Source organism: Salmo trutta, chromosome 18 (genome assembly GCF_901001165.1).
Source record: "Salmo trutta chromosome 18, fSalTru1.1, whole genome shotgun sequence".
NCBI classification, from domain to species: domain Eukaryota; kingdom Metazoa; phylum Chordata; class Actinopteri; order Salmoniformes; family Salmonidae; genus Salmo; species Salmo trutta.
The window spans coordinates 54349584-54371623 of record NC_042974.1 but is presented as its reverse complement, the minus strand read 5'-3'; the positions used below and the strand labels follow the sequence as shown (position 1 = coordinate 54371623).

The window sequence follows — 22040 nt, the reverse complement described above, 5'->3', positions numbered from 1 at the left end:
GAATTGCGCATGCGGGAAGCCGCCGCTGGCCGATCCCGCCCTGGCTTACATTCAGGGCGGGATGTAAAATGTTCTTTGTCTAAAATAAATCACTGCACGAAAATAAATCACTGCATTTGACTCACAGCCTCAGTCACCTATTCACCTTGTCCACTGTGTGTGTGTGCCTCTCTGTGACATAAGCTAAACATCTAGATGGCTAGCTCATCATGTCTCAGTCTAAACTGTACACTCAAAAATACAAAAAGGATTGGGAATCAAACCCCGAATTCAAAGGCTGATTGAAGCCGTTTATTGGAGATGATACACGGGCATACTGCCTGTATTGTAAGGCTGATTTCTACGCCAAACTTGGTGATGTAAAAAAACACATGACAACTCAAAAACATACTCAAAAGGCAAAGCCTTATAACAGTTCCACCCAAAACAACCTGCCATTTATGGTTAAAAAGTTACTCTGTAAAAAAGGCTGAGGCCACCATGGCATTAGCTATCGCTGAACACTGTTCCATGCTGGCATGTGATCACATTGGAGAACCATGTAGAACTGCTTTCTCAGACTCCACTGCTGCTACCCACTTCAAAATGCACAGGACAAAGTGCACAGAAATGATTAATGGTGTTCTAGCACCTTACTTTCTGAAAAAGTTGGTCGCAGTTATGGGTGACCAGCGTTTCAGCCTCCTCCTCGATGAGTCCACGGATGTAAGCGTTTACATTTACATTTACATTTACATTTAAGTCATTTAGCAGACGCTCTTATCCAGAGCGACTTACAAATTGGTGCATTCACCTATAATATCCAGTTGAACAAACACTTTACAATAGTGCATCTAAATCCTTTAAAGGGGGGGTTAGAAGGATTACTTTATCCTATCCCAGGTATTCCTTAAAGAGGTGGGGTTTCAGGTGTCTCCGGAAGGTGGTGATTGACTCCGCTGTCCTGGCATCGTGAGGGAGATTGTTCCACCATTGGGGTGCCAGAGCGGCGAACAGTTTTGACTGGGCTGAGCGGGAACTGTGCTTCCTCAGAGGTAGGGAGGCGAGCAGGCCAGAGGTGGATGAACGCAGTGCCCTTGTTTGGGTGTAGGGCCTGATCAGAGCCTGAAGGTACGGAGGTGCCGTTCCCCTCACAGCTCCGTAGGCAAGCACCATGGTCTTGTAGCGGATGCGAGCTTCAACTGGAAGCCAGTGGAGAGAGCGGAGGAGCGGGGTGACGTGAGAGAACTTGGGAAGGTTGAACACCAGACGGGCTGCGGCGTTCTGGATGAGTTGTAGGGGTTTGATGGCACAGGCAGGGAGCCCAGCCAACAGCGAGTTGCAGTAATCCAGACGGGAGATGACAAGTGCCTGGATTAGGACCTGCGCCGCTTCCTGTGTGAGGCAGGGTCGTACTCTGCGAATGTTGTAGAGCATGAACCTACAGGATCGGGTCACCGCCTTGATGTTAGTGGAGAACGACAGGGTGTTGTCCAGGATCACGCCAAGGTTCTTAGCACTCTGGGAGGAGGACACAAGGGAGTTGTCAACCGTGATGGCGAGATCATGGAACGGGCAGTCCTTCCCCGGGAGGAAGAGCAGCTCCGTCTTGCCGAGGTTCAGCTTGAGGTGGTGATCCATCATCCACACTGATATGTCTGCCAGACATGCAGAGATGCGATTCGCCACCTGGTTGTCAGAAGGGGGAAAGGAGAAGATTAATTGTGTGTCGTCTGCATAGCAATGATAGGAGAGACCGTGTGAGGATATGACAGAGCCAAGTGACTTGGTGTATAGCGAGAATAGGAGAGGGCCTAGAACAGAGCCCTGGGGGACACCAGTGGTGAGAGCACGTGGTGCGGAGACAGCTTCTCGCCACGCCACCTGGTAGGAGCGACCTGTCAGGTAGGACGCAATCCAAGCGTGGGCCGCGCCGGAGATGCCCAGCTCGGAGAGGGTGGAGAGGAGGATCTGATGGTTCACAGTATCAAAGGCAGCAGATAGGTCTAGAAGGATGAGAGCAGAGGAGAGAGAGTTAGCTTTAGCAGTGCGGAGAGCCTCCGTGACACAGAGAAGAGCAGTCTCAGTTGAATGCCCAGTCTTGAAACCTGACTGATTAGGATCAAGAAGGTCGTTCTGAGAGAGATAGCAGGAGAGCTGGCCAAGGACGGCACGTTCAAGAGTTTTGGAGAGAAAAGAAAGAAGGGATACTGGTCTGTAGTTGTTGACATCGGAGGGATCGAGTGTAGGTTTTTTCAGAAGGGGTGCAACTCTCGCTCTCTTGAAGACGGAAGGGACGTAGCCAGCGGTCAAGGATGAGTTGATGAGCGAGGTGAGGTAGGGGAGAAGGTCTCCGGAAATGGTCTGGAGAAGAGAGGAGGGGATAGGGTCAAGTGGGCAGGTTGTTGGGCGGCCGGCCGTCACAAGACGCGAGATTTCATCTGGAGAGAGAGGGGAGAAAGAGGTCAAAGCACAGGGTAGGGCAGTGTGAGCAGGACCAGCGGTGTCGCTTGACTTAGCAAACGAGGATCGGATGTCGTCAACCTTCTTTTCAAAATGGTTGACGAAGTCATCCGCAGTGAGGGAGGAGGGGGGGGGGGAGGGGGAGGAGGATTCAGGAGGGAGGAGAAGGTAGCAAAGAGCTTCCTAGGGTTAGAGGCAGATGCTTGGAATTTAGAGTGGTAGAAAGTGGCTTTAGCAGCAGAGACAGAAGAGGAAAATGTAGAGAGGAGGGAGTGAAAGGATGCGAGGTCCGCAGGGAGGCGAGTTTTCCTCCATTTCCGCTCGGCTGCCCGGAGCCCTGTTCTGTGAGCTCGCAGTGAGTCGTCGAGCCACGGAGCAGGAGGGGAGGACCGAGCCGGCCTGGAGGATAGGGGACAGAGAAAATCAAAGGATGCAGAGAGGGAGGAGAGGAGGGTTGAGGAGGCAAAATCAGGAGATAGGTTGGAGAAGGTTTGAGCAGAGGGAAGAGATGATAGGATGGAAGAGGAGAGAGTAGCAGGAGAGAGAGAGCGAAGGTTGGGACGGCGCAATACCATCCGAGTAGGGGCAGAGTGAGAAGTTTTTGATGAGAGCGAGAGGGAAAAGGATACAAGGTAGTGGTCGGAGACTTGGAGAGGAGTTGCAATGAGATTAGTGGAAGAACAGCATCTAGTGAAGATGAGGTCAAGCGTATTGCCTGCCTTGTGAGTAGGGGGGGAAGGTGAGAGGGTGAGGTCAAAAGAGGAGAGGAGTGGAAAGAAGGAGGCAGAGAGGAATGAGTCGAAGGTAGACGTGGGGAGGTTAAAGTCACCCAGAACTGTGAGAGGTGAGCCATCCTCAGGGAAGGAACTTATCAAGGCGTCAAGCTCATTGATGAACTCTCCAAGGGAACCTGGAGGGCGATAAATTATGAGGATGTTAAGCTTGAAAGGGCTGGTAACTGTGACAGCATGGAATTCAAATGAGGAGATAGACAGATGGGTCAGGGGAGAAAGAGAGAATGTCCACTTGGGAGAGATGAGGATTCCAGTGCCACCACCCCGCTGGCTCGATGCTCTAGGGGTATGCGAGAACACGTGGCCAGACGAGGAGAGAGCAGTAGGAGTAGCAGTGTTATCTGTGGTGATCCATGTTTCCGTCAGCGCCAGGAAGTCTAGGGACTGGAGGGTAGCATAGGCTGAGATGAACTCAGCCTTGTTGGCCGCAGACCGGCAGTTCCAGAGGCTGCCGGAGACCTGGAACTCCACGTGGGTCGTGCGCGCTGGGACCACCAGGTTAGAGTGGCAGCGGCCACGCGGTGTGAAGCGTTTGTATGGCCTGTGCAGAGTGGAGAGAACCGGGATCGACAGACACATAGTTGACAAGCTACAGAAGAGGCTACGCTAATGCAAAGGAGATTGGAATGACAAGTGGACTACACGTCTCGAATGTTCAGAAAGTTAAGCTTACGTTGCAGAAAATCTATTGACTAAAATGACGAAAATGATACAGTACTGCTGGCTGGTGGAGTAGGCTAGCTAGCAGTGGCTGCGTTGTTGACTTTGTTTGACCGTGTAGCTGGCTAGCGTTTCTAAGTACCTGGGGCTTGTGATAAGGTACTTTAGTGACACCAAGCAGACAATTGTATCAACATTTCTGGGGCTTGTTGAGTTGGAGGGAGGAGATGCCAAATATATAGCCCGTGCTGTTGTGGTTTTCCTCGAGAAGTGCTGTCTTAAAAAAGAGAAACTCCTGGGGATAGGGATTGACAATGCCTCTGTTACGACGGGGATTAACAATGGGGTCCATAAAGTGCTGAAGGAGGAGTATGGCCTCAAATATCTGGTTCTTATTCGCTGTGTGTGCCACTCTCTGCAGCTTTCTGTGAGTCATGCTTCCAATGACACCATCCCCCGTAGTGTGGAGTACTTGGTAGGAGAGACTTATAACTGGTTTTCAGTGTCTCCAAAGCGCAGGGAGGCCTACAAGGCCATATATGAGACCAACTGTGGGGAGAAACCTTTAGAGATAACCAAGGTGTGTGCCACATGTTGGCTCTCCATTGAACCAGCGGTTTCACGCATTTTGGACCAGTGGGAGGAGCTTAGGCTGCATTTCGCAGTTATCAAGTCCAGTGAACACTGCTACATGGCTGAGGTTTTATACTCCATGTACAATGATCCTCAAAACATATTGTATCTGACTTTTTTGAAGTCAGTGCTGGGTGAGGTACAGTTGGCCATCAAGGCTTTTGAGGGAGAGCAAGTAGATCCTCTTAAGCTACTTGACAGCTTGGTTAGCCTGATCAAGTCTGTGAGCAGCAGGGTGCTGAATCCACTGGCAAATGTTGATGTACTCAAAAGGGCCAATAGATGGATACATCAGTCCCAAATCGTACCTTGGTTACGTACCTTTTTGAATCAAAGGCAGCTGAGCTCCACCTTGCGCCTGAGGATGAAAACAATGTCTGAAAGCGGTGTGTAGCCTTCACCATCTATCTCCCTCACTAATGAGTTGAGGGTGAGACTGCCGGACAACATCGAAGCATCGCAGTACATGTCAGTTTTCAATGTGGAGGAAACTCTAAAGCACAATAAGAGCTCTGGAGAAATAGAAAAAATAGCCAAGCTGGTTGGCTACTCCCCTGCAGAGATAGACAAGATTGTCCAGCAATGGCGTGCCATCCATCTTAGTAAATGGAATGAGACAGAAAACACACTGGGCTTCTGGAGTGAGATTTGGAAGTTCAGGGATGCAGCTGATATCAACCCGTTTCAAGAACTTGCCATGGCTGCTGTGTCTGTGTTGTCCTTGCCACACTCGAATGCTGAAGTCGAGAGAGTATTCAGCCAGATGAGTGTGGTAAACAGCAAATTTAGAAATCGGATGTCCTTGCAGACCCTTAACTCCATCCTGTACATTCGATATGTATTGAAGCTGTCTGGTGAGCCTTGCTATGAGCACCAGCTGCCTGATAATGTTTGCAGCACAGCCTGTGTATGTGGAGGGGGGTCTGGGGAAAAAAAACAATTAACCTGAATTAGGGCCAGACTAGTTACCATAATTTTCTCATTTTGCCATTGACAGTTTTTTCTATTGTCTCTTTTTGGTCCATTTAGATTGTTAATGTAGATTGCATACAACAAAATGTAAAAATGTTATGGTTAAAAATGTTCATGTTTTACTGTGACTTGTTGTAGGCTCCTAAGTGGACCATAAGGTTAAAAACCAAACCAAATTAAGAAAACTAAACTTTTTTTTTTTAAATAAATAAATACATTAAAAACTAAGTTACTCTGCCAGAGTGTCTCTTTTGGGTCATTTTTTGCCAGTCCCAAGCCCGGATATGTCATATGTTTCGTCTTCTGATGAAGAGTAAGAAATATCGGACCAATACGCAGCGTGGTAAGTGTCCATACTTATATTTTTATTCATACGTGAACACTAAACAAAACAAGAAAACGCACAACAGTCCTGTAAGGTAACCTTGCCTATACATGGAACAATCACCCACAAACACAAATATAAAATAAACCCATATAAATATGGCCTCCAATTAGAAGCAACGACAACCAGCTGCTTCTAATTGGAGGTCGTACCCAAAACTAACATAGAAATACAAATACTAGAAATACAAACATAGAAATACAAAACAGAACAATACCCAAAAAACCCCGACAACACAAAACAAACACACCCCTGCCACGTCCTGACCAAACTACAATAACAAATAACCCCTTTTACTGGTCAGAACGTGACAGGATAAAGGAGGAGGGTTGGAATTGTGGCATAAAAAAAAACAAGAATCAACAGAAGAAAGTTAATTTGTAGTTCCAGACATATTTAGGGTGTTTTTTATTAACTTTTTGTCTCTCCCACGACGTTATTCCTCTCTCCTACAGCGTCCATCACAATTACATGCACATGGCCAATTATGCAAATTAGGTGATGATGTCATTTAGTGACTTTTAGGACAGCCAATAGCTACTTTCCTTACTGAGGAGTTGGCAACACTGGACCAGACCTCCTCTCACTCTTGCGTTCTCTTTGGCGTCCATCAATTTTAATGTTTAAAGCGATAAGGGAGTTGAGATCCACCGGCAGTTCCCGAGCAGCTAGCTCATCCTTAACCTCCTCAGATAACCCGTGCAGAAAAGTATCGAAAAGAGACTCTGGATTCCAGGCACTCTCGGCGGCCAACATACGAAAGTCCACTGCGTAGTCTGCCACACTACGGGAGTTTTGACGTAAGTCAAGCAGTTTGCTGGCCGCCTTTCTCCCGGATACTGGAGACTCAAAAACTTCTCACCTCTGCCATGAATTCCTCCAAATGACCGCAAATGGCAGATTGTTCAGGCAGGCGGGTGCAGAGTCCAGAACAGGCAAGGGTCAAAACCGGAAGGACTAGAAAAAGGAGAAAAGGCAAAGCAGGAAAATTGGAAAAACCGCTGGTAGGCTTGGACATACAAGACGAACTGGCACAGAGAGACAGGAAACACAGGGATAAATACACTGGGGAAAACAAGCGACACCTGGAGGGGGTGGAGACAGTAACGAGGACAGGTGAAACAGATCAGGGTGTGACAGTTGAAGGTTACATGTTCAAGTGTATTTAATTCATTTGCATGGCAGAATACAATCAAACTCTGAATTGCGTAATGAATAAAATAAAAAATAAACAAACAAGAATACATGAAACATACATTTAGGTAATGGTGGTAACGGTGGTTTCCGGGGCATTTTATTAGGTGAATCGTAAGGAATGACAGGATGCTCTCAATTGTGCATCTGTAAAAGTTTGTGAGTGTTTTAGGTGCCAAGCTGTTAAGCTTTCTTCACCACACTGTCTGTGTGGGTGGACCATTTCAGTTTGTCAGCAATGTGTTTGCCAAGGAACTTGAAGCTTTCCACCTTCTCCCCTGCTGTCCCATCGATGTGGATAGGGGGTGCTCCCTGTGCTGTTTACTGAAGTCCACGATCAGCTCTTTTGTTTTGTTGACGTTGGGTGAAAGGTTATTTTCCTGGCACCACACTCCCATGGCCCTCACCTCCTCCCTGTAGGCTGTTTCGTCATTGTTGGTAATCAGGCCTACTACTGTTCTGTCGTCTGCAAACTTGATGATCAAGTTGGAGTCGTGCATGGCCACGCAGTCATGGGTCAACAGGGACTACAGGAGGGGGCTGAGCACACACACTTGTGGGGCCCCTGTGTTGCGGATCAGTGATATGGAGGTGTTGTTTCCTACCTTCACCATCTGGGGGCAGCCCGCCAGGTAGTCCAGGACCCAGTTGCACAGGGCGGGGTTCAGACCTAGGGCCCCAAAATTAATGATGAGCTTGGAGGGTACTATGGTGTTGAATGCTGAGCTTTTGTCAATGAACAGCATTCTTACATAGGTATTCCTCTTGTCCATATGGGATAGGGCAGTGTGCAGTGCGATGACATTTTCTGTGGATCTATTGGGGCGGTAAGCAAATTGAAGTGGGTCTAGGGTGTCAGGTAAGGTAGAGGTGATATGATCCTTGACGAGTCTATCAAAGCACTTCATGATGACAGAAGTGAGTGCTACGGGGCAATTGTCATTTAGTTCAGTTACCTTTGCTTTCTTGGGTACAGGAACAATGGTGGACATCTTGAAGCATGTGGGGACAGCAGACTGGGATAGGGAGAGATATGGAGAGATGGAATGTGGGTTCTTCCCTCAGTCAATGAGCTGAGGTTGTCAGTTAAAAGTTCTACAAGTTAAGAATACCGTAACAGAGAGATATCTTTCGTCCGTCAGAGGGGGAAGGGCTGACTAGTCCTTGGGTATTGTGCTTTCCTTGTGTTCCTGGACCATTTGCCATGCAGCTCCAGGTGGCAGAGAAGACATCAATTAGGGCCGTGCCTACAAATGTAAATGTATCACTACTGCTATAACAAGGATTACTGTGTTATAAACCTATGGCAATTTCGTGTTATAAATAAGAGAGGAATTGCTGTTGGGAGTCTTAAATGCTTTATTACAAAATAATGTGAACAATACCAAAAAGCAGTACTTGACTCTAATATCATATTTCACTTTGTACCCATCTTATAAATAATCACAAAAATGTGTCTGAACAGAATTATAATGCCTTGAGTAGTGCTTACTACAAAGTAGATACAAAACAATTTCCTGTAAATGAATTGTTTATTATTGCAATCAGTCTTTTTATTACAAGGCACATCAGATGGTTTTGTAGGGTCTCAGTATCTTCATCTACACATTCAAACTGCGCTGGTCTTATTGAGACACACACAAAAAAAAACATTTTAAAAACATCCAACCGTTTGTACCAGCTGTGTTAGCAACTGTAAGGGTTAGTTTAGTGTAGTTCGAAGATATAAGAGGAAGAGAAGGCTGATATTTCAACACCAGTTTCATGTGATGCATTGAACTTAAACACACTGGTAGTCTCACGAACGAGAGACTACCTGGACATAGTGTCAGCTTAGGCAAGTACTCGGCTTAATACAGTAATCAGAAGCTAGCCCACAAACTGTCCACACCGTCTTTATCCCCCATAGCCAGACCTCATCTTCAAAGTATTTGAATGATCAATCATTAATGTTTCACAAAATTGGCTCTGCAGCAGACACAGTTTAAACATTACAGTACAGTTGGCCTCTTGTCAGGCTAAAACACGGAGACTGGCTTGCTATAGTTTCTCTGAGAAGTACAAAGTATAGAGGGCCAGACCAGAGGGAGACCTAAGGTCTACATGTAATCTCAATGCAACATGGTGAAAAATCAAGCTAGTCCAGAAACTGACAGAGTTGAATGCAAGTCACCTTAATGGATATTTCATTTCAATCGTCAACTCTTTTGTACGCTAAATGGTTGTAAACATTCTAAGTTAATAAGACATTATCTTTGCAATGTGTCTGAGATCTAGCCCTTATGTTTTCCAACAGCGCAGATATAATAAATCTCAAAACATAAAAAAATATATTTAAAAAGTTAATGGTGGAAGAAACTTAGCCTGAGTGCTAGTCTGTTTAGTGCTATCATGCCAACTCCGGTGCAAAGAGCACAAACAGATTTGGGGCCAGGCTAGAATAAACTCTGACAGTCCTGACAATAAAAAAAATAAAAGCATTGCTACAAAAACCAACTCACTATCTACAGTTGAAGTCGGAAGTTTACATACACCTTAGCCAAATTTAAACTCAGTTTTTCACAATTCCTGACATTTTATCCTAGTAAAAATTCACTGTCTTAGGTCAGTTAGGAACACCACTTTATTATAAGAATGTGAAATGTCAGAATAATAGTAGAGAGAATGATTTATTTCAGCTTTTATTTCGTTCATCACATTCCCAGTGGGTCAGAAGTTTACATACAATCAATTAGTATTTGGTAGCATTTTCTTTCAATTGTCTAACCTGGGTAGCCTTCCACAAGCTTCCCACAATAAGTTGGGTGAATTTTGGCCCATTTCTCCTGACAGAGTTGGTGTAACTGAGTCAGGTTTGTAGGCCTCCTTGCTCGCACACGCTTTTTCAGTTCTGCCTACAAATCTTCTATTGGATTGAGGTCAGGGCTTTGTGATGGCCACTCCAATACCTTGACTTTGTTGTCCTTAAGCCATTTTGCCACAACTTTCGAAATATGCTTGGGGTCATTGTCCATTTGGAAGACCCATTTGCAACCAAGCTTTAACTTCCTGATTTATGTCTTGAGATGTTGCTTCAATATATCCACTTAATTTTCCTCACCCATGATGCTATCTATTTTGTGAAGTGCACCAGCCCCTCCTGCAGCAAAGCATCTCCACAACATGATGCTGCCACCCCCGTGCTTCACGGTTGGGATGATGTTCTTCGGCTTGCAAGCCTCCCCCTTTTTCCTCCAAACATAACAATGGTCATTATGGCCAAACAGTTCTATTTTTGTTTCATCAGACCAGAGGACATTTCTCCAAAAAGTAACCCCTGATGTCTCCCAATGGTGGCTCCCTGTAGGGAGACAGCGTGGCAGACATGGCCCAAGTCTGCTGGTCTGTCATGGCCAGTTTGTACTATCATGACACTAAGCAAGACCCAAATGCAGACACAGGAGGCAGATGGTTGGAGTTTAAGATGTTTAATAAATCCAGAGGGAATAGGCAAAAAGTATCATGTGTCTCCATGTGCAGTTGCAAACCGTAGTCTGGCTTTTTTATGGCGGTTTTGGAGCAGTGGCTTCTTTTCCTTGCTGAGCGGTGTTTCAGGTTATGTCGATATAGGACTCGTTTTACTGTGGATATAGATACTTTTGTACCGGTTTCCTCCAGCATCTTCACAAGGTCCTTTGCTGTTGTTCTGGGTTTGATTTGCACTTTTCGCACTAAAGTACGTTCATCTCTAGGAGACAGAATGCGTCTCCTTCCTGAGCGGTATGACGGCTGCATGGTCCCATGGTGTTTATACTTGCGTACTATTGTTTGTACAGATGAACGTGGTACCTTCAGGCATTTGGAAGTTGCTCCCAAGGATGAACCAGACTTGTGGAGGTGTACAATTTATTTTCTGAGGTCTTGGCTGATTTTCCCATGATGTCAAGCAAAGAGGCACTGAGTTTGAAGGTAGGCCTTGAAATACATCCACAGGTACACCTCCAATTGACTCAAATGATGTCAATTAGCCTATCAGAAGCTTCTAAAGCCATGACATAATTTTCTGGAATTTTCCAAGCTTTTTAAAGGCACAGTCAACTTAGTGTTTGTAAACTTATGACCCACTGGAATTGTGATACAGTGAATTATAATTGAAATATTCTGTCTGTAAACAATTTTTGGAAAAATTACTTGTGTCATGCACAAAGTAGATGTCCTAACCCGACTTGCCAAAACTATAGTTCGTTAACAAGAAATGTGTAGAGTGGTTAAAAAACAAGTTTTAATGACTCAAATCTAAGTGTATGTAAACTTCCGACTTCAACTGTAATACAAATATGGAACAGGGAATAGTGTTTATTTTTCAATTTCTAGAACAGACATAATAACCACTGAATGATATATATTTGCGTGTAGAGCTCAGCATAACGATATGCTCAAACCAACTCCCATTGAGTTGGATGTGCTTTTATCCTAGCAACTGTGAACGAATGCACAATGTAGATAGTGAAATTAAGAACCAGTAGAAAGACATACAAACGTCTTCCAAGACAAATCTTAATAATGTTAACATTTTTACTTAGATTTGGAACTACTGTATGTTTAAATGAGATTGGTAATAGTACTCCTTTAATCTTACTGGATAAGAAAAGCAAACCTCTAAACACCGTTTACAGGCAGGTATGGGATTGACATTGACTGATAAATAGTGTATTCAGTATTAACTCACTCTTTTTACCCCAACCAGGCAGGGTTTTCATTCATTGTGGCTTGGAATTAGTATGTATGTGTCCATCAAATCTATTGCTCAAAGGGTCTGGGTGTTTTTTTCTTCTTAACAAGCTGGGCCTTGAGCAGAGGAACAGAATAACCGTGTCCCAAATGGCAACCTACTGTATTCCCTATTTAGTACACTACTTTTTACCAGACATGAGCCCAAGTCAAAAGTAGTGCCCGACATAGGGAATAGAATGCCATTTGGGACATAGTTGAACAGACAGTTGGCCCGTCTCTTCTTATTGGTACCAGGGTGTCTTACGGATCCAATGGAGAGTGAAGCCTGCATCTGTCCGGATCTTGATGGAGGCAGCCTCAGCCTCTCTTACCGTCTCCTTCACAGACTGCATCAGGTTCTGGGCATTGTGAACCAACATCTCTGTGGCCTGGGAGAGGGGGAAGGAAAGAAAAATGTTGGTCACATTTTACATGAAGTTGCTCTTGTGTAGTAACACTGTAATTACACTAGTAACAACATGCTATTTATATCAGTGTTTCCCCTATATTTATTTAGCAGCAACGGCCCACCGATGATAAATTGTTGCCAACACTGCAAAAAATGTACATTTTTAAAAATACATATATTTCTGCTGATATACACTTTTAAATGGATAGCTGTTGGCTCAATGACTGGAAGTCTATGGGAACAGCTAGCATGTCATTGCGCTAAGTAGCAATGAACCCCCCCCCCCTACCCTTGCCACCACTGCTGAAAGAAATCCTAGGGGAAACACTGTACATTGTAACATTACTGTTACATTGTACTTGAGTATATTTCGCAGTAAATTTCAAGTTGAAATGTTCGAGTGTTTTTCTGTAATTACACAAGTGGAATAGTGTTCCTTATTCCACTTGTATAATTACAGAAACCACTTAACTTCATTACAATGTAATTCCAAATGCAAAAAGGTAACTTTGGTTGATGTGTGTTATCCAATGATCTCCAGTGTACTGACCTGCTCTGACTCCTCCTCGCTGATGTTGGTACGACCCAACATGGTGGCCTTGACTGTGGAGAGGATCTTGAGCTGTGTGCTAATGGTGGGGATCCGCTCACACACCTGGAACACAGAGAAGTTTATTTAAGTTCAAGTTCCGAGAAACCAGTCAGAGACATGAAGATAAAAAACAGAAAACAAGTGTAATTTATTTCAAATGATCTACCCTAAATTAAATCACGAGGACAGGGTGGAAATTCAATTATCTTTAGTCCTACAACTCCAACATGAATATATTGTTGTCCTTTCTATGGTCTTTCCAGAGCAGCTACTGCTCCTCAAGAAAAACCTGAGAGAGCAGTCTGAAAGTCTTGCTTCCTCCGTCCTTGTTTGCTCAATTCATCCAAGGACACATTCGCAGAATATTGGACCAGATGAAACCCTGATGAAGGCAGCATAGCTATCAAAACTTTGGTATTTATTCAATTCATTGCATCGTAGCCATGAGAGTTAGCATTTTGTTTTCTAAGAATACTGGACCAGGAACCAGTCGGTCAGCTGACCTGGAGTAGGTTGGTCCGGATGCGTTTGTCTGTGCACTGCTTGGCCACCTCCTTGGCCAGCCTCGTGACCTCGTCTGAGGCCTTGGCGATGTCTTTGGCACACTGGATGAGGGCACGCTTGTTCCCGCTGCCACCGCGCACCAGACGGGACATCTCAGCCATGAGCAGGGCCATTCTCTTGGCTGCACCGATGATATCGTTACCCTGAAAAATATGACAAAAACCAAGGCATTAAATTGGACATAAACTTTGAACTTTGAACACCAACATGTAACCAACTATGTGCTGTTAGCTCACCTTGCTAGACCACTTGCGGGCCTCCTCGTGGAGCTGCCTGGCGGCCATCATCATGGGCTCGCTCACCATCTCTCCCAATACCTGCTCTGGGAAGTCCTCGTCCTTCTCCTCTGGGGGAGGGGGTCTGGGGGGAGGAACCTCACCCTCGGGGAGAGGGGGTTTGGGTGGGGCGGGCTCGTCGCTGACCTGGCGTGTATTCAGATAGGTGAAACGTTCAGAATGTTGCAGATAGAAATGAATCCCTCTACTCTGCATGGCAGATAATCATATCCGTTCTAACAAATATATTTTTTTTTATATGAATGTTCTGAAACCCCATTTGTACACCACTGAACAAAACCCTGGTGTTGGCAGTGCAGGACTGTAAAGTCTTTTGTGACAGATGCTGATGTGAAAAGAGCTTTATAAATGAATTTGATTGATCGACTTACGTGCAGCTGATGCAGATCAGGAGGTGGTGGTGGTGGGAAGTCTGGTTCCTGTGGCTGGAAGGCATCTCTCACAATAGCAACGGCACCCAGGATTCGATAGCCTGAGTCCAGGAAGCCCTTCTGCAGACCTGGACACCACAGAGGAAGAAGGAGATACATATAGGCCTTACAAACAGGATATTAGACAAAGGCCGCAAAAGCGGCCGTGTGGTAGCAGTAACACATTGACAGACCCCAAAACCATAACACCATCAACTGAACCTTAACTTTTGACAATCACAGATTCAGAAATTGACAGAATGAGTCTTTATATTTAGTATTAGGTCATGTTGGAAAGCTGTACACGGGTGGCTATAACAGCAGGTTATACAGTAAAATGATCAAACACATCCTAAATGTCTGGTAACTGCCTTGGAACATACTTGGATCTGTGATGTTCCCAGCCACAGCCTTGGCGTCCATCACCATGGGAGAGATGGTCCGGCTGAGCTCATCAGATGCAGCCTTCACTATCTCTCTGAACTTAGGATCCTCAGAGTTCTCCACCTAGGAAAGAAAGTGTATTCATGCATTTCTATTTTGAATCCTTTTCATATTATCTCTTTTAAGCTGAACTGCAATTCAGTTGTCTGAAGGAAGGCCCTAAGAATTGTCAAAGACCCCAGCCATCCCAGTCATAGACTGTTCTCTCTACTAATGCATGGCAAGTGGTACCAGAGTGCCAAGTCTAGGACAAAAAGGCTTCTCAACAGTTTTTACCCCCAAGCCATAAGACTCCTGAACAGGTAATCAAATGGCTACCCGGACTATTTGCATTGTGTGCCCTCCCAACCCCTCTTTTTACGCTGCTGCTACTCTCTGTTTATCATATATGCATCGTCACTTTAACTATACATTCATGTACATACTACCTCAATTGGGCCGACCAACCAGTGCTCCCGCACATTGGCTAACCGGACTATCTGCATTGTGCCCCGCCATCCACCACCCGCCAACCCCTCTTTTACGCTACTGCTACTCTCTGTTCACCATATATGCATAGTCACTTTAACCATATCTACATGTACATACTACCTCAATCAGCCTGACTAACCGGTGTCTGTATGTAGCCTCGCTACTTTTATAGCCTCGCTACTGTATATAGCCTGTCTTTTTACTGTTGTTTTATTTCTTTACCTACCCCATTGTTCACCAAATACCTTTTTTGCACTATTGGTTAGAGCCTGTAAGTAAGCATTTCACTGTAAGGTCTACACCTGTTGTATTCAGCGCACGTGACAAATAAACTTTGATTTGATTTGATTTGTATTCTAATCTGCTAAAGTGCACCATTGTTCCATGTGTTTGTATGCTTACGCATTTGCATTGCTTGCTCTTTGGGGTTTTAGGCTGGGTATCTGTAAATCACTTTGTGACAAATGCTGATGTAAAAAGGGCTTTAGAAAATAAATGTGATTGTAAATAAAAATGATCTATACCTCCCGTTTCGCCACCAGGAGGATCCGGTTGGCCCGCCGGGCGATGCTAGTTGCCCCTGCCACTAACATCTGGGGCTGGTGGTTAGCCATGGCCACACGACACTTATCCAGGTCTTTCTTAATGGCCTCCTCAGAGGCATTCAACAGAGACTTGGTGTCTATGGCCTCGTCCACCAAACCTAGAGACAGAGAAGACATCATTCTTAGTGCTTATAACGAAGTGACCACAACGCCCACTTTTTGTAATCAATGACAAATGACACAAGATGGTCTGGCACTACCTGTCATTTTCTCCACGTTGTCAATCCACTGGTTCTTCATGGTCTCAAAGTGCTCATATGCAGCCTGGTTGCCTGGGTTTCTCAGCAGGATACGGGCTGCAGAGACCACCTAGAAAAGAACATTCCCATCAGGAAAAAAGAAAATATAGGAAATAGGGGTCAACTGACCAAGGCCAAATGAATCGTCCCTATGTCACTACGGCATAAGCACCACACAAATGTTGATCATGTTGCACAAAACACAAACACAGCTACTCCACTGGTGTAGCACAGTTTCTCTGGACCCCTGCAAAGTCAGAGTTTGGGCCCCTCCCCTTCCTAAAAAAAACAACTAAATGTATAGACTACCAATCGCTGTCTGTGGTTCTGAAATGTCAATGTTTACGCTGCTGGCTATAGCTTTGCTTTAATGGATACATGTTCATTTGTATTTGCTCGTAATTTTCTCACGTTAAGTCTAACGTTTATGTTTCATGAAGCTATAGGCCTACAGTGTCACAATGCTGCTATTTAGAATGCTGGCTGGAGGCAATAATGTATTTAAAGTGGGAAATTCAAACATTGCAGATTGTAAAATGAATTTACAATGCAACAGCATACTAATCAGTAACCAAAATGTATTTTTTGGAATATACAAATTGTCCAGTAGGCCTTTCTGGAAGAGGAGGAGAAGGATGGTCGACAGAGGAGGAGGAGGGACTCTCACTAGAGGAACTGACACTATTCTGGAGAGGAGGAGGAGGAGGGACTCTCACTAGAGGAACTGACACTATTCTGGAGAGGAGGAGGGGGAGGGACTCTCACTAGAGGAACTGACACTATTCTGGAGAGGAGGAGGGACTCTCACTAGAGGAACTGACCCTATTCTGGAGAGGAGGAGGAGGAGGAACTCTCACTAGAGGAACTGACACTATTCAGGAGAGGAGGAGGAGGAGAGACTCTCACTAGAGGAACTGACACTATTCTGGAGAGGAGGAGGAGGAGGAGGGACTCTCACTAGAGGAACTGACACTATTCTGGAGAGGAGGAGGAGGAGGGACTCTCACTAGAGGAACTGACACTATTCTGGAGAGGAGGCGGAGAGACTCTCACAAGGTGGTAGCTTGGCTGTTGTAGTTATCTTCGGTAATTTGGCACGAGCTTGATCAGATAAAACTTGTTTTTGTGCACCGCTTGGTCTTGCCTTATGTTTATCCATCTTGAACAACGCACTCACTCTCCATTCGAGTCCCACCTGATTCACCCACTCACTCTCCATCCGAGTCCCACCTGATTCACCCACTCACTCTCCATCCGAGTCCCACCTGACTCACCCACTCACTCTCCATCCGAGTCCCACCTGATTCACCCACTCACTCTCCATCCGAGTCCCACCTGATTCACCCACTCACTCTCCATCCGAGTCCCACCTGATTCACCCACTCACTCTCCATCCGAGTCCCACCTGATTCACCCACTCACTCTCCATCCGAGTCCCACCTGATTCACCCACTCACTCTCCATCCGAGTCCCACCTGACTCACCCACTCACTTTCCATCCGAGTCCCACCTGATTCACCCACTCACTCTCCATCCGAGTCCCACCTGATTCACCCACTCACTCTCCATCCGAGTCCCACCTGACTCACCCACTCACTCTCCATCCGAGTCCCACCTGATTCACCCACTCACTCTCCATCCGAGTCCCACCTGATAAATTAACTTTTTAAAAACTTGATAGCCAATTAGGTGAGAAGGCCGAAATAGGCTAATTAGCTGCATGAAAACTACATTGACTATCTGACTCATCTACTACCCATGTAGATTGAACAACACAAACACTTTGCTTGCTACATTTATAAATAAAAAAAGGAGGGTTACTGTCAAAATTATTTATTACAAAAATGAATACAATTTAGACATAGCCGTGAGATGACAGGCACATGGGCCCCCAGAGCATGTGGGCCCTCTCCCCTTGCGGGGGCTACGGGGATTTACGCTACACCAGTGACACACTCGCACACTTACACACACTCAAACAAACACACTGTCTCCTACCTGTGGTGTCAGGTCCCTTGTAGACTTGACGGCAGCTTGGATCCCCTCCACAGTGCTCTTGTTAGCTGTTCCTACAGCGGCAGCCTTTTCTGCCGTTGCACCCAGCTTGTTGGCATGGTTCTCAAAGTTGGCCGCCCTCTCGTCAAACACCTAACATAACAGTGACAAATCATAGAATCATGAAACATAACACAATATACACTGGGTGGTTCGAGCACTGACTGCTAATTAGCTGAAAGCCGTTGCAAATGAGACCGTATACTACGGGTATGAAAACATTTATTAGGTTTGTAACCAGTTTATAATAGCATTAAGGCACCTCAGGGGTTTGTGGTATATGGCCAATATACCATGGCTAAGGGCTGTACCCAGGCACTTCGCATTGCCTCGTGCATATATTGGCCACATACCACACCCCCTCGGGACTTATTGCTTAAATATAGTATACTATATGCCACTTAGCAAATGCTTACAGTGACAAAACAGAACGATAAAACATATTATTAAATATTAATCTTACATGATTACTTATGGTAAGACTTCCCTCTGGAAATGTAGTCTAAGTATTATTGAGTGACAAGTACATAAATGATTGGAAACTAATCAATAAGTCATCCATATGTGTATGATGATATGAATCTGCCAAATAAGTCACCATATTGCAGAGCCATATTATATGCATGCACGGTACACTTACATTGAACTTTTTAGTCATTTAGCAGACGCTCTTATCCAGAGTGTCTTACAGGAGCAATTAGGGTTAAGTGCCTGGCTCAAGGGCACAGACAGATTTTTCACCTAGTCGGCTCGGGATTAGAACCAGCGACCTTTCAGTTACTAGCCCAACTAGGCTACCTGCCGCCGTACACGCTTTAGAGCTCTTTATACTGCTCTGTTCATAGGTTGAGTGAATGAATGAGCCATGATGGAGTTACTGTAGGGAGAGACAGAGGGAGAGGGAGTAAGAGAGGAAGGGGGAGAGAGAAAGATAAACCACCCACCTCGTCCCTGTTAGGGGCATCGGCCGGGGCGGTGGAGGCCACAGCGAGTAGTTTGATGGGAGTGGTCGTGTCGCTGAAGATGTCCGACACTTCGTGAGTCATAGCTTCCTGCATCTTTTCTTTGAGGTCCTGAGAAGACAAGTCCACACACACATGAGTTAGTAAGCATTAGACCAGCTTTAAAAGTATTACATGTTAACAATAGGCTCTTAGAACTCTTTTGTCAAGTGGATATTCGGGATTTTTACATTGCAGCTCTGATCTATGGAAATACTACTACATCTGTGTGACATCGTTGCAGCTCTGATCTATGGAAATACTACTACATCTGTGTGACATCGTTCAACAGTTGATTTCAAAGGGGAATTCTTCTTAATAAACAAAAACTCATTTAGGTCACACTTTCTTTGGATATTCGGGATTTTCCATCTGTAGACACTCTAACGATGGTCATACTATCAACAAACTATCTGTTGATAGGCAACTGCTTTCTAAGGTTATGTTTAGGTTTACGATAAGGGTTTGGGTAAGGGTTAAGGATAAGGGATAAAGCTAGGGTTAGTTTATGGTTAGCAACTACAGATAGACTATCCGAATAAAGTGTTACCCACATTTATTTTTACTACCATAGTCATAGGGCTCCTGAGTAGCGCAGCGGTCTAAGGCACTGCATCTCAGTGCTAGAGGTGTCACTACAGGCCCTGGTTCGATTCCAGGCTGTATCACAACCAGCTGTGATTGGAAGTCCCATAGGGTGGCGCACAATTGGCCCAGAATCATCCGGGTTAGGGTTTGGCCGGGGTTGGTCGTCATTGTAAATAAGAATTTGTTCTTAACTGACTTGCCTAGTTAAATAAAGGTTAAATAAATAAAATAGTAGATCTGTCTTTGACTGCAGCTGGTGTGTCCTGCCAGGAGGGGGAGCCCTTCACCATGCCTGTGTCAGAGTGAACTCCAGCTGGTTTGGATGACTTGTGTGGCTAATGACTTGTGAGAGTGAATGTGAGCCGTCTCACCTTCAGGGTCTCCTGGAGCTGCTGAGCCACGGCACGCGCTTGTGGCGACTCTCCCTCGCCCCTGGCGGCCAGGTTGGCTAGCTGGGCCATCAACTGTTCTACCTGCTCACACTTCCCCAGCAGCTCCTGTCTATACGGACCTGGCAGGGCGTTAGCCAGACGACAACCCTCCGCCACCAGACCCCGGATAGCTGCCTGGCCTGTGGAGAGACATAGATGGAGTCAGACACAGAAGCAGCAGTCTAGGTGGCTTATTATTCCATATATTGTTGTGGTTATGCTTACTCTGAACATTCTCTAGTAGACGGTTTCATACAGTCCAGAGCCAGTGTAAACAATGCATGACATGTGAGAGTGTATCCAGGCTTCTGAGCCGACAAGCCAAAGAGAGCATTATGAGGTTGGGTGAGAGTAGTGGAATGTAGTGCACAGAGAAAAACAACACAGCAAGCGAGGGAGGGAGGGAGCCAGAGAGAGATAGATTGGAAGAAAGAGAGATGAAATCAAGAAGCAGGGATGGAGAGAGAGAGCAAGAGAGCGAGAAAGAGAGAGAGAACCAGAGAAAGAAAGAGAGAGAGACTGGGAGCTACGAGAGAGACCAGGCTATTGAGACTCACCCACTCCACCGTCATCAATGGTAGGGTTCTCCATCCAGCTCTGGGCCTGTTCTATCTTCCCTTCCAGGTGGACTGCTGCCTTAGCAGGCCTGCTGTTGGCTACAGCCTTGTTGGTCTTCGACTGCAGGTTCTGCAGAGCCGTGGCTATCTGTTTGGCCAATGCCCTGGCCTCCGGAGTATCTCCTCTACCCCTGTGAATGGGAGAGAATAATGACATACTGGAAAGGACCTTTCTCATAGTCTCTCAAAAGGATGATATAGTTATTTTAGGGAAAGCTAAATAAAAATGAAATGACGTTGATTACGATATGTGGACTACTATCTAGCAAGAAAACAAAATGTGATTCAACCTCTAAAGAATTACATCACCAAGGGATACATGTACAGTGAGAACAATAATGGCCCAAGAACCGAACACTGCGGAACTCAATATTTTACCTTGGGAGCGTTTTGAACATTCTTCATTGAAGTCTTCTTTATTCTGCATTGTTAATTTTTTAAGGAATGCAACCAACAACTATTTACATAGCATATCCAATGTGCGACTTACTGTCTCCGGAGCTCAGAGAGCTTGGCGGTGAGAGCAGCCATCTCTCCGATAGACCTCAGGATGTCATCTCTCTCCTTGGGGTCTTCACACATGTCAGCGATCTTCTTGGCCTCAGTCAGGAGAGCTCGGATGTTCTCCTCTCCCTCAGGACCACCGTTGGGGTCTGCGAGCCAGTTCTTCAGAGGCACAGGGTTAGTGGTCAACATAAGACAATCGGCCCAACACCATGGAACACAAATTACTGTTGTTTAATGCTTTTGTGTGCTATCCTCTGGGATTTGTGTTTTACTTTTATCCTATCATCAATCAATTATCCAATCAATCAGATATCCTACCTGAGCAGCGTCGATCTTCTTGGCAATGACCTGTTTGGAGTTGGTCATGGCCTCCAATTTCCGGGCTGCGTTCTCCACCTTTCCCGTGAGAATGTCCAGGCCCTGGGAGACCTGTTGGGCCTTCTGCATGGCTGCAGGAGATGCCCCCTGACCCCTGGAGAGAATGAAAACACAGAACATCAGTTGGTTGTAAAATTCCAGAAACGTTCACAAAGTTCACAGGTGCCATGACGTGGCCCTTTCTGGGGGTAGATCATCCCCCCCTCCCCCTCACTCTCTCTCCTAAACCCAGGTTTTGTTATCTCAGGTCATACATTTCTGGCAGAGACTCTCTCCCCCTGGTCATGCAGAAAGAGAGGGAGAGAGCAGAGAGAGAACAAAGGCCTTCACTTGGCCAAACTCCTAATTCCCCAAAATGTGAGAATTAAACAATTTCTACTTTTGAGAATGTGGGAATGGTCCGTGGACACTTAAGGGACAGTTTATGAGGAGTGTGTCTGATTTGGTGATCTCATGAAAGACAGGAAACATATATAAAGGTATCTCTTAAAGTGTACATTTCCCAGCTGTCAGGTTTACGTCTAAATATTGTGAAAAGTATGTGATTAAACATGAAACGATTTGTGAAAAGATGTAATGTGATATTAACCTTCTAAATGAG

At 45.4% G+C, this 22040-nt stretch overlaps 1 protein-coding gene across 2 annotated transcripts in view; it reads right to left on the bottom strand.

Moving 5' to 3' along the window:
- Positions 1-11464: 11464 nt before the first annotated feature.
- The window catches only part of vclb (vinculin b), a 64968-nt gene continuing 54392 nt past the window's right edge, over positions 11465-22040 (bottom strand). For both annotated transcript variants that reach the window (XM_029699058.1, XM_029699059.1), the window contains exons 9-22: positions 21380-21533; positions 21045-21220; positions 20495-20685; positions 19878-20077; positions 18862-18990; positions 17861-18010; positions 15824-15932; positions 15543-15721; positions 14487-14610; positions 14065-14192; positions 13634-13819; positions 13337-13540; positions 12792-12896; positions 11465-12221 (exon numbers count right to left, since the gene is read on the bottom strand). In XM_029699058.1, the coding sequence (XP_029554918.1) occupies positions 12075-12221; positions 12792-12896; positions 13337-13540; positions 13634-13819; positions 14065-14192; positions 14487-14610; positions 15543-15721; positions 15824-15932; positions 17861-18010; positions 18862-18990; positions 19878-20077; positions 20495-20685; positions 21045-21220; positions 21380-21533 (2182 nt within the window). In that variant the 3' untranslated portion in view covers positions 11465-12074. The remainder of the gene's footprint in view (positions 12222-12791; positions 12897-13336; positions 13541-13633; positions 13820-14064; positions 14193-14486; positions 14611-15542; positions 15722-15823; positions 15933-17860; positions 18011-18861; positions 18991-19877; positions 20078-20494; positions 20686-21044; positions 21221-21379; positions 21534-22040) is intronic.